General features: G+C 44.6%; 1 protein-coding gene across 2 annotated transcripts in view; it reads right to left on the bottom strand.

The window, feature by feature from the left end:
- Positions 1–12,834, bottom strand: part of nrg3b (neuregulin 3b) — a 139,755-nt gene that overhangs the window by 14,885 nt on the left and 112,036 nt on the right. The window contains exons 3-4 of one of the 2 annotated variants that reach the window (XM_057037326.1): positions 5,947–6,020; positions 2,768–2,794 (exon numbers count right to left, since the gene is read on the bottom strand). In XM_057037326.1, the coding sequence (XP_056893306.1) occupies positions 2,768–2,794; positions 5,947–6,020 (101 nt within the window). The remainder of the gene's footprint in view (positions 1–2,767; positions 2,795–5,946; positions 6,021–12,834) is intronic. The other variant, XM_057037334.1, reaches the window with a different exon arrangement.

Genomic DNA, 12,834 nt, shown 5'->3' with positions numbered 1-12,834 from the left:
TTAATGTATTTTCACTGCAACAAAGGGTGAAGCAGTCTGTTTTTGACCGACTGAACAAATGGCAGCTTTTACTGTCTGACGCACCAGACCAATCAGCATCTGGCTCTCAGGTCAAACCTGTAATTTTTGAGGCCCCGCCGTTCTCCTTTATGGATTTGAATGATCTCGTTATTGAGTCAATTTGAAGCTGCAATCTTTCTCACCAACATGCGTTACAAGAGAAAAACATAACTGTACAACGAAGAAGTTTACTTGGTCAAAGCCTCATTTAAGCATTAGGATTAATGATTCAGCAGCAAAAACACAGGAGACAAAGGCTCCGGGGGGAGGGGGGGGGGGGGGGTACTCACTAAAGGAGAAGGCCCTCAGGTAGGAACTAAAAGAGTCATAGCAACTAATGCAAATGAAAGGAAAAAATAGTGATAGAGCTTTTGGTTGTAGGAAGGGCACTAATCCCTCCATTGCAAAAGGTGCTGATCTTGCCCTCTGGAACAGTTACGGCTCACTGATGGTGTGAACGAGAAACCAAACACTTATATCTCCCTGAGCGGAAACGCAATCAGCCATATCCATAATAATTAAGCGTTGTTTTTGTGGAATATGAAACAAAAGGACCCCATTGGGAGAAGAAGCCGCTGACGGGCTTCTGAACACAGCCCAGAAAGCTCAGCCCTTCCATGGACCTCCCTGTTAGACAATACGGCAAACTGCACCGTAATGAGGGTGATGATGTCACGCTGCCTGTTCCGTGGTTAGCATCCATCCAACAAAAGCCAAAGGAGCTAAAACGCTGTAGCCTCTCCTCCTCAGCACTCTTTGCTTGGGAATTTTTGCGTGCATCAGGGATTCTCTGGTGTCGACCCGGCATTCACACCGCCTTCCCAGTTACATTAAGGAAATATGTGCTAATGGCCCTGAGACAGATGTCTCTATTATACATAATCACACACAGGTTTGACACAATTAATGCATCTAACCCACAGTTTTTCCCAAATTAACAAGCAGTAATTTCCAAAATCCCCTGGGCCTTCACTGTCTGGGAAATGACCTCCACGATAGTAAGTGTTGATATACAGCATATTCCTTGCTAAAATCACTTTGCTGGCCTGTTATTGGAGCCACCAGGGTACTGTTTCTTGTATAACCTGAGAGAATCCTCTTCTCCTTTTAGATCAAACAGGTTTTTCCATCGCATCTGGACATTGAAACAAGCACTGACAAAGCCCTGCTGAACGGCTGTAAGGAGAAGCCGACAATGTCTAGGAAGCCGTTACAGGCCTTTCATGCCCAGTGCCTATGAGACGTTCTTACAGTTAGACGCAGAAGCAAAGTTAAAACAACACAGGCAGCCTTATCTATGCCGATTCCTATCGATTTGGGGACAAAATGATCCCATCGAGCCGTCGCGTCCCCGGGACTCAAACAACAGATGAAATCCATTGTGATGAGCAGATTGTCCCACTTCAAACATGCCTATGGGAAGTCTCAATGTAAGCAGAAAGAGGAGTCAACCACATTTGCAAATCAACTTTCTCGATCCTTCATTTCAGTACCTTTTCAGATCTAAACTCATGTAGGTCACATAATGGGCGCAGTAGTCAACACATATTGGTAAACAAAGCTAATGCTAACATCATAGACTGCTAACCACATAGGTTTTATGTACCTCAATAGCAAGAAAAGTCTTGCTCATGGCTCATAATGATAGTCAATGATTTGTGGAGCCTAAAGTTTTGATTCGACTACCCTCAGGACTGCACTGGGCCCTGAAATGTCGCAAAATATCTGATAGGTAATGTGGTAATCAGACTGTAAAATGTATGCACATGCTAAAAGAGTCAACATCGACTTTGCTGCGAGGGTAATTAATGTTTGCATTTGAAGGTCCAGCTGTGGAGGTATGATATGAGAAAATCCTTAATGGAGAGCCTGCAAACAGCATCCGTGTCAGGTCGATCGGGCCGATGTGCCGCCTCTACCCACCCCCAGCAGTGATCGCAGCTCGTTTAGACCCCAGATGAAAACCGCTGAGGTGTAGAATGCTCAAGTTGGGATTCTGTCTCAGAAGCCTGCCCCCCTCTTCGCTGGAGCACAATCGTGATGTATGCCATGTTGGTATTTATGTGCCAGTGAGAAAGAGATGGCCGAGGGAAAGGGGAAATCATTTGCCTGGTGGTGTGTTTGTGTTTGTGCGTGTGTGTGTGTGTGTGTGTGTGTGTGTGTGTGTGTGTGTGTGTGTGTGTGTGTGTGTGAGGTGGCACAGTAGATGGCCGCTGGCCACAGAGAATTATTAAGGGAGGATAATCTACTTTGTTAACCACCTGGAAGGTGATGCAGGAGGCTAAAGCAATGCTGGTCGCCTTCCAAAGAGTGTGTGTTTTCATTTGTTCCGATTCTATTGGACTTTTCAATTTTGTACATGCTTTCAAAAGACTTCTTTAGCATTGCTAGCTGAGTTTAGCGGCTGCCCCCCCCCCCCCCCCCCCCCCCCACACACACACACACACACACACACACAATTTATGAAGTGTGAATTTCAGACAGTTCTGCTACACAGTCAGTTGTCATTCCTTATGCAGACAGCATACACCCATCTCACCACCACAGTGTTTCCATGGTGACTGGCCATGCTTTTTTCTTTCCCGGCTAGGTGGCCTTGTTGTGATGGAATGTGATGTTTTCTACTGTGCGTGGTTTTGTGACAAATGCAAATGGCATGATAGACAGAGCGTTGTGAAAACAGTGAGCCCAGGAGACGTCCTCTTACCCATGAACTCGATGCCAAGTTCATCCGCTGCTCCGTTCATGAGCAGAAAGCATGATAAAAGGAGAGGGAGTGAGGGAAAGAGACAGAGAGAGAGAGCAAAGGACACATCAGTTACAATGTAGCAGGGCCTTCGTCTTATTTAGAATTCACCTTAAGGAGTCACACATGCTGCAGCTGGACCATAAAGTTGGGACCGACATGGCTGTCCCTCCCCTGTGGAGCAGGTAATGAGGCCAGTCAGCCCGCCATGCTTGGTGTGCTTTTCTGCACACTTTGAATCCCCACAGTGGCTTCAGATGAGGGGAGAGCACATCAGTGTTAGGGAGCCAGAGCAATTGAAGCAAGTCAACGAAAGGGCTTTCATACACAGTTCAGTCATTTCACTAATGTGCCCTTTTTATGCTTGACCCCCATGTGCAGGACAGTAATTGTTCTCCATGTCTAGAGGCCTCTCAATACTTGCATGATACACCCCGTGCATGCAGTCTGCGCACCCCCATCCGTGTTGCTTCCATCCTGGCAGTGCCCCTTGTCCATGTCACTATAATGTAATCTCATTTGAATTATAATGAAACCCTCACTGGTAATTGCTTTTCTGACAGAGGTGGCGTGGGTTTTAAATAGAATGGGGGAGTTTGCCAAGGTTCTCAAAGATAATGTGATGGCCAGTCATCACAAGAGTGTTTGGATAAACTAAACAAGCAACATCTCCGGTCCTGAAGAGTGATTTTCTTTTAAAATGTGCATTAAAATGAATCGTCAAACGTTCATTCGAAGTCCCCAGAACGTGATTGTTAGCTACAGCCTTAGACTCAGGCAAGTACCACCTGAAGCTGTTCAGACCAGGGCTCTATCTGCACCGTGAGCATGCAGGGGGGTGCCACGGTTCACCGCCATGCACACACGCGCCGATGCGATGAGACGTGCTTCTCTGACTCTGCTTGATCTGGGCAGCAAATTCCAGCACTTCCCCGTGAGTGGCCGTGGCAACGGCCGCTTATTCTGCACCTGCCCTCGCTGTAGGAGACACGCAGATGATGGCATTACAGCACTGGAACACATTCTATCCTCTGGAACTGGCTTGTCTGGAGACAGGCTCCAATCATAATACGTGCAGACATTCCAATCCTCTGCACTGGCAACGGAAAAGTGCCGACGGGAATCGCTCGCGGTGTCTTGTGGGACCCATGAGCTAGCTTAGAGAATACCTCAGCATCCTGTCAAATGATGTTGGCCCGGCTGAAGAGGCTAAAGTCTGGCGAGAAAGAAACAATGACAAGACTGAAGCAAATCCTTAATCCCCTCCTTCACCCGGGTGAGCAGAGACCTGGGGAGACTCTGCACCTGTGTGTGTGTGTCTGAAATCAGCTTCGTAGCTCACAACAGGGCTAATATCCACGAGAGATAAATAGTTCAAATTAGGAACCTGCTTTCCTCCTGTTTGCAATCAAGCATCTCTGTTAGTCTTTAAGTTGCAGCAGGCAGCATTCCCAGCATGATCTCAATGCTGTTACAGTTACAGGAGAATTCTATTCCAGTTCTTTACCAGGCATAAAGCAAAATACTGCCCTTCCACACTCCCATGCCTCCAATTAAGGAGCCTCCCCACCATACGCTGCCTCCTACCCAAAGCTGACTTGATGCTAGCAGAGCCAGTGTCTTTAGGGAGTCCATTTTTCTTTTTCCCCCTGGGCAGCTTTCCTTTCTGCTCCTTTATAGACATGTACATGGAGCAACATTCTTTAAAGTAACTGGCTTCCAAGAACGACACGCAGTTTGTACACAATTGATTTCTGTAATTTTGAAAAAAAACCATAAAAACAAAACCCAACGACTCTCCCCAACACACACATGCATATGCGTGCATGCTCGTGGATGCATTATTACATCATGTGGCTTTCCAATGGATAATCCCCCAAACCCCATGGTAATCTGGGCAAATTTTGGATTACTTTCTATGGCCAGAGATGGGCGAGGCTTCCGTCCACGCTCAAATCTTCAAGAGTGAAAGACACACAATAAGTGTAATTTTCCATTGTGGAACAGTGGTCCATAAGGAGTAAATAAATGCATAGTTTCTCATTTTCTAACATTTTTTTTGTAATTGGCTGAAAGGGAAGCTAATCTATTCCACATGATCCAAGCGCGTGGAATCATCCTGTAGGAAATGAAGCAGATTTGCTTTATAGGTGTCCTCGGGGACAATAAAATCCACGTAGCTGTTGCCACTTTTAACAGAAGCCTAATGGCGTCAAACTGGAAGTGATCCAAGCTCCATCTTCCACGTGAGCTGCCACATCTTCTGGGAGCACCTACAACTCAACATTCCGCTCCCTTGTTTCTGACTTTCACTTCATTTTTAATGACACCACCTGGGACGCAAAGGCTACCTTCCTTCAAGCTACACAAAAGCAAAAGAAGATTAAAGCCCAAGGACAAGAAACAGGTTAATATTCATATTATCCATGGAAGGTCACAATATATAAAAAAGAAATGAACAATCTGAAGAGATTTGTTGTTCTAAATGTCATCTGTATCAACGATATAAGTTATGACTCAATTAATAAATTAACACACAGCAGGAATACATGGACACAAACAGTAACACTCACAAGATCAAAAAGCAGGAACAGGTTTATAGCAAAAAATAGATTTAAATGGGAACCATGAGCCATTAGTTTACAACTTTTTAGTCATCAGGGTTCACCAGCAGGTGGCGCTTTTGTAAAAGTGAGCTCATCTCAGTTATATCTATAAAGTTGCACAAGGGTGTTTTAAATTTTCAGCACTGTCTGACAGTCTAATAGATTTTTGTCCAATATACATGATTTTAGCTCAAACCAAACCACCCATGTGGAAAAAGACGGCTATTCTAAACTCTTTTGATGACTCCTCTGTCTCCTAAAGCACTGGCGCCCTTCCTGAGGTGGTAGTTCAAAGCTTTGACCAAATATAACTCTGACTGAACAAGCTGCACGGAGGTGGAGACACAGCTGCCCCCCCTCTTCAAAAGGAGGCAACGTCATCGTCGATACCATCAAACCTGCAATCACTCTTTTTTTTTACCCCAGAGGAATACACAATCCTGGGCTGCAGTAAAAAGAGTGGGACCACATATACTTTCATGCTATAGAAAAGCAGACAAGTCCTGCAGGATGTTAAAAAAAACCTTTACATACTTGGATCTGACAAGATGGCATCTGTCTTAGGGACAAACTGGTCACAGCGCAGTCCGTGGTAGCCTTCCTTACATCTGTGGGAGAGAGAGACACAGAGAGAGAGAGAGGAAATTAAATTTGATGGAAATCAGACCGAGCAGGAAGTACTGAAGTACAACGTGAACTCATCTGAAGAGACACTCAGATAAGTCAAGTTGAGAACAGGAAACCAGGAGAGAGGACTGAATGGACCGTGTAAAATTGAAGTGCTCGCTGAGGACTGAGGTAGCAGAGGGAGACGCACAGAGACCGGCACGTAGGGTGGGGTGAGTAAAAGGGGAGTGGGACGGGCAGACGGTCGGGCAGGACTGAGCAGCGCCTGCAGCCTCACTGATAGTACGTGACTGACAGGAATGCTGGGTCCCAGCGGAAGGAACGCCGAACTGGGCACTTGGCGAGATGCTGGCAGGGAAGCTGCAGATTTGATGTCTGGAGATCCTCCAGCAACTGTCATTAAAAGAAACCTTCATCATAATCACACACACACACACACACACACACACACACACACACACACACACACACACACACACACACACACACACACACACTTTCCTCTGCAGCCGCCGTGCGATCCTACGCTGGTCCTCCCACTGCGGGGTCGCCTGGTCAGAACTAACTACTGGGAGGTACACGTGGAGACCAGGAGCTCCTGAGTCAACTGGTTTTATCAGCACCACCCGAGGACAACGCTCTCCGTCCGGACTGCATGAGCTGATCGGAGCAACATGCACATCCAAACTAAATGCGGCAGGTGATGCGTGTAAGGAAGACGGGGTTCACACAGCAAGGCTTTTAGATCTACTCCCAAACAGCAACATCACCCGCATTGCTCTACTGACAACGCTTTAAATGACGTCCATGTAGCAGTCAAATCCAGTCCGGCTGAAGCCTGGACTTCACCACTTCCTACTGCGCCTGCTGGGCCGGAGCTGCACCTGAGCTTGTGTTGGCATAAAAGGATGAGAACCTCCACACTTCAGACTCGTGCTGCACCCAGGTCTGTGAAAATAATGTCCCAGCCTTCAAAGTTTGGCAGAAGTGTTAGATAAGGGCCTCTCAATGCAGCACATCCACGGTGAGGCGAAAGCTCTTTTCAGGCCACATACCAAGAGCGCTTCTATAACCGGCTGCCCCCTGGAATATCAAACAGAGGGAGAGAGAACGCTCGCTACTTGCAGACTTTGCACACCACAGTGGAAACGTCGGCCTCTCTAGTCTTTTATATTTAAAGATATGGAAAAAAACACGGCAGCATCGCAGTCTGGTGTGGCATTTTATCTGCATGTGGCAGCGGTGAAAATGGGGACACTACCGTCCCCGTCAGGTGCTGGATGATCCCGTCCCGCTCCAGTGGTCAGTCACTCTGGAAACTGTTCCTGACTAACAAGAACGCCTTCAGTCGTTTCCTCTAAATGTTTTATTTTTATGGGAATTTACTTTTTTAGAACAAAATGTCTCCAATGCAGCAAAGGCAGCAGATTGGGCCACGGCGTGCCAAAGAACAGGTACTACCTGTGCTTTTCGAGTAACAATGCAGTGGTGTCTGATTTACTGACACCTAGTGGCGATGCTGCAAACTACAGCTTAACACTATTAGGGGAACTTCTGGCTGTCAGGTAAAATGTTTGTGTTTTGCATTCTCGGACACTGCACAAGCAGGAGCTATCCTGACCTCTTGGTTTCCATTGATTATATGTTAGTGAGATTATTTGATTTCTTGGGCGTTTAAATGCTTTTGGAATTAATTAAAAATAGAAAACCCTATGACAAAAAATACATTTTAGTCAGAAGCCAGGAAACAGCACGAGACCTGTCAGAAATATTTTCCATGATCCAGAAATGTTAAATGTTAAATGTTAAAAGGCAAGCGTTTTAATCCCAGTGATGAAATGGGGTTCTGTAAACTCTTGACAACTTTTTAATGGTGACACTCATTAGTGCTCAACACAAACATGAGAAAGAAAACATCTTTAAATGAAACCCTATAAATCCTTAAATCCTCTCTTATTTCTTCTCCATGTGTTGAAAGAAAATCCAGAGACTGAAAAATAAAGGAAGTTATTGTGTTATTGTCCCGCTGACAGACATCTGTCCTTTAATCAGCCGGGGGAAGAAATGGCAGAATGCAGTGCGCTGGCGTTGAGTCTGAACTCCTATATGCAGAAACTCGCTTGTCATCCTACAGAGCAGCACAAAGATGCAAATAAATATGAGAACTACTGCACACAACAACTGCACTCTTGTTGCAACATGTCCTGTGTCTTGAGCTGTTCAGGACATATGATAAGAGTAGTACAATGATCAAAATGCATAGTTTTGTACTATAAATGAGAGCAGAACATTAAGCTGCTCATTTTTCTTGTCATGGTCACAGGGTCACTGGGGCGGACGTCAGAGCACATCAGAGGATTTATGAAGACGCTGCTTTAATCTCAGGTCAGAATGTTCTTTTGACACGTATGTCTCCCACTCACTGAGCCCAGGTGAAGATGCCTCTTTGAATAAAAACAGATTGCTTGATTTCTGACCTTTTAACTCTCTTTTTTCCCCTGAATTCTCTCTCTCTCTGTGTGCCATACGACTGAATCAACCAGCCAACCCCGAGGCACAAGGTTCAGGGAGAAACTCTGAGGCCGTCCCCTCAGCTTTCAAGGGTAATTCGTCCCCTTCCTCCCATCGCTTGGCTGCGCCCTACATCACACCTTCTGTCCCCGAGTGCAAGCCGAGACGCCTAGTTAGTATTCTGAGTCCTGAATGCAAAGGCAGAGTGAGTGTCTGGCCTGTCTGTCTCCCCTCCTCTCGTCTTTGTAGAAAACAGGCTCAGCTGTCCTTCAGTGAAATGCAAACCACACCTGCCCCTGAAAATGGTTCAGAACTCCTGAACGGGTGGCAGACAATGTGAGAAAATAGTTCCTGAGTTCAGGTGTGACTCAGTGTTGTGTATGTGTATGTGTCTAACGAGACCTAAAGGTGGTTATTTTGGGGGAAGTTGAGTATTGAGTACGAGCAAGGATGAGTTTGGGCATATTTCACTCCTGCCTTGGTGCTGTCTGTGACTTCCCAGCTGCCTTTAACACATGTTCTAGTCACAGACGGAAAGGCCCCCGAGCCAGCAGGATAACCGAGGGGTGGGGAGCGCTGTCTTATGACTAATCACCATCCTGCTTGTTAATTAGTGCAAAAAGGAAAAAAAGGAGGATCCTCTGAGCACCATAGGAGGAAGAAGAACATCAAGGAGGAGAGATGGGATGGAGAGTCATGTCAAACAAACCCCCTTCTCTACCTCCTGAGGCCAGACTCCACAGAGTTCCTAATGATCAGTCAGATGGCAGGTGGGAATGCTGCCGTCAGCTGAGAAAAAGTGCGTAAATACACCGATTGCTGATGGAAAAAGGGACAAGTTACTGGTCATTGGACCTGGCTAAACAGAAAAACTGCGTCTGAAATGGGCGCAGCTTATATAACCATTATCTCTCACCAGATGTAGGACTTCAAATCTCACAAACCAGATCAGCTTTATATTCAGGTCACGGCCTTTGCTCTAGATAGAACAACAGTCTCTTATAACTAGGGTTGTCCTGACCCATTTGTGTTGTGCTCCCTATCCGACCCCAATAAGCACTATCTTACTGACTGGATAGTTTGCCAATACACAGCTGCAGAGCTGACTTCAGGTAAGCCTACGATAAAGTTATTAATACCAATTATATGATACAAAAGCCCACATCCAAGGTGTTCCTTGATGCATTTTTTGTTCAAGAACTGGGCTCCTAACTGGAGCCATTAGGCGGTGGTTGCTAGATCTTAACAGACTGAGCATTTCTGGTCACTGGCCAGACAAAAACAAATACTAAACTAAAGCATCAGGCTTCTTTGTCACCTTTCAAATAATTCCACACGAAAGATATTGCAGCTGTGTTCGAGCCTGTGCTGGATGTGACAGCAGAAATCACCTTCTGCCCCAGGTGGAGGAGCGCCACCATTCATACAGGAAGCAGGCAGCAGGACCTCATCCCACGTTATACGATAACCACCGATGGCATCAAAATGTCACGTTGCTGCGTTTGAACCGATTGCCATTTGTTAAGGACAAGCTTCCGCTAAACTCCAGACTTCCGTTGTCACGCTGTGTACTTGGATCGAATCCAGACAACACTATTTATAACAGGCGTTTTTTCTTTTTTTACAGCAATGTCACCAAGCAGTTTTGCAGTGAAAATAATGCTGATGAAACTTCAATGTTATGAATTGTGCTCTGCTGCTGTATTTTAAAATTGTGACTTGACACTGCAATAATCTAAAACCTGAGCATGAGATGTGACTTCATCCATGTTGAATATGTAAAGAAATGAAAAATAAAGCTTTTTCCTAGGTGTTCAAAATATTAGTACATGAAAACTTGACCTTTTAGCATCTGTTAAAGACTAAAAAAAATTGTGTTAAATTACTATTTTTTAAATCGGAATTAATCACAGTATGTTTTTATCACCATCAATACTTTTTGCTGAAAAGTATTGATATAGCAAAATGAAAGTATAAGCCTTATCAAGCCTTTTTCTTTTTAATTTTTAAATAATAAAAAATCCAAAGCTGGACAGGCACATTTTAAAGTAACCAGTTAGATTTTAAACAGTTGTTTTCCTCTGTTCTTATCTAGGATAATTGGTTTAAACATTAAGTTATTCAAACAATTTGACCCGTTTGACCCAGATTTTGTGTTGTCCAAAGTGCTGGCTATCCTTTTTTTTTTCTTCAAGAAATTTGGTGATTTTTCCTCATTTAGGGTCATGAACAGGTGTGCAAAATCTGGACACGTTGGTGTGTCTTGGAATGTCTGTGCAGTGTTTAGTTACGTTGATGATGTTGCGGGTCAATTTGACCCGGACATGTTAATAGGGGAGTGTGTAATGTAGTGTAATGAGTACAATGCACAAAGATGCATCTCTGAGCACTAGAGATGACAAGAAGCCACAAATGATCCTGGATTATAATGCCACTCAGGGAGGGGTGGACAATCTGGCCAAAGTAACAGCAACATACAGCTGCCAGTGCAAGACTGCCCATTGGCCTTTGTTGATTTTTTTTTGCCACATTTTGGACACATCTGCTTAGAATGCCTATGTTCTTTGGACTGAAATCAACCAGCAATGGGATTCCAACAAATTGTAGAGACTTTGGCTTTTCCTGGAAGAACTCAGCAAAGCACTTGTCACTCCCAAGATCCAAACATGAGCCAGGCCAGTTCGATCCCCAGTGGCTGCCGCCATGATTGAAAAGGTCAAGCTCAGGTCACCCAACCAACCTCCAGTGGACACAGGTGGGAAAAGAAAGGAAAAGATGCCAGGTCTGTCCATCCAGAGAGGACAGTAAAACAACTACCTCTTGTGTGAAATGCAAGAATTACATCTGCAGAAGGCACACGGTAACATTCTGACCATCATGAGGAGAACAGTGAAAATGTTGAACATTGAATGTTAAAGTTAAAGTTAAAAAGAAATGTGTTCATGAAGAGGGAAAAACTTAAGCCCCGTGCTTCCTTTGAGTCAAGAATGAAGACAGAAAAGAAGGGAGTAGAGGAGGATGAAGAGAGAAGAAAAAGAGGATGAAAAGAAGGAAGAATTGCATCATTTTGACCTGGGAGGATGACAGAAGGATTTAGCTAACAAGTCCTTTAATATAGTTTTGAAATTAAAATTATATTTATTATCAATTTTCTAACTGTTTCTATAATCTAAAAATAAAGTAGTTCTTAGTTTAACTTGTTTTCTTGGATCTTTTGAGGCATTTACAAAGTACGGGTCAAAATGACCCGTAACATAATCAATGTAATTTTTTTCTAACATAATATGAGGGTTAAGATAACTGCTGTTTTACCATGAAAGTTAATGGGAGTGAACAACCCAAGCATAAGCTCACTTTACCGAGCGCTGATTAATTGACTGTTTCATTTGAAACACGTATCGTGTTAAGCACCTTCCCTTTTAACGAATGTGGAAATCGTGGAACTGTATATTGGTCTCAATGTCAAAGGCATCATTACCTGACCGCAGGGCTTCGGACCACTCAATAGGCTCATTTATTGCACTGCACCAAGTCTTGTGACCCGGTGCCTCATTTCGTTCACACAAGTGCTGCAGTGGGTGTTGTTTGGCGTTACATCTAATTTCCATAACTTGACCTACAAGTCAAGCATAAAGTAAATAGTATTTGCATATGCATCCGGTCCCATTTTAATTGCTAAATAAATGATTTCAGTTCTGATTTTTTTATGCTGCATTGCATTTTTGAGCAACGGCGTACCTTTGCAGCGTGATGCGAAGACCTGTTTCATCTAGTTCAGGAGGTGGCGGAGGGCCTGCAGCAGATTTAAGCCATACTTCAATTCAACCACAGTCTAATTTTCACCACTGGGACGACCTAAATGACTGAGCAGAATCCATTTTTTATGAGTAGGAAACAGCAGACCTCCAGTGATCCAATTTATTTTCGAATAATAAATACCCAAACACCGTACACACACACACACACACACACACACACACACACACACACACACACACACCACACACACACACACACACGCACGAACACACACGCACGCACACACGCAAAGACACACGCAAATGCATCCACTCTCTCCCAAACACATGTGGCCACCACTGCATCACTCTCAATCGTGGAGCCTAATCAGTGGTTAACGCTTCCTTTATTGTTATTGATGGGGAGAGGAATGGGCGACTGGCTGGGCGCTAATCTGCTGGGATTGTTCTTCTGCACACACACACACACACACACACACACACACACACACACACACACACACACACACACATCCTTTTCCTTTAT

This window comes from Takifugu flavidus, chromosome 1 (assembly GCF_003711565.1).
Source record: "Takifugu flavidus isolate HTHZ2018 chromosome 1, ASM371156v2, whole genome shotgun sequence".
Taxonomy (NCBI): domain Eukaryota; kingdom Metazoa; phylum Chordata; class Actinopteri; order Tetraodontiformes; family Tetraodontidae; genus Takifugu; species Takifugu flavidus.
This window is presented reverse-complemented; position numbering and strand designations above follow the sequence as displayed.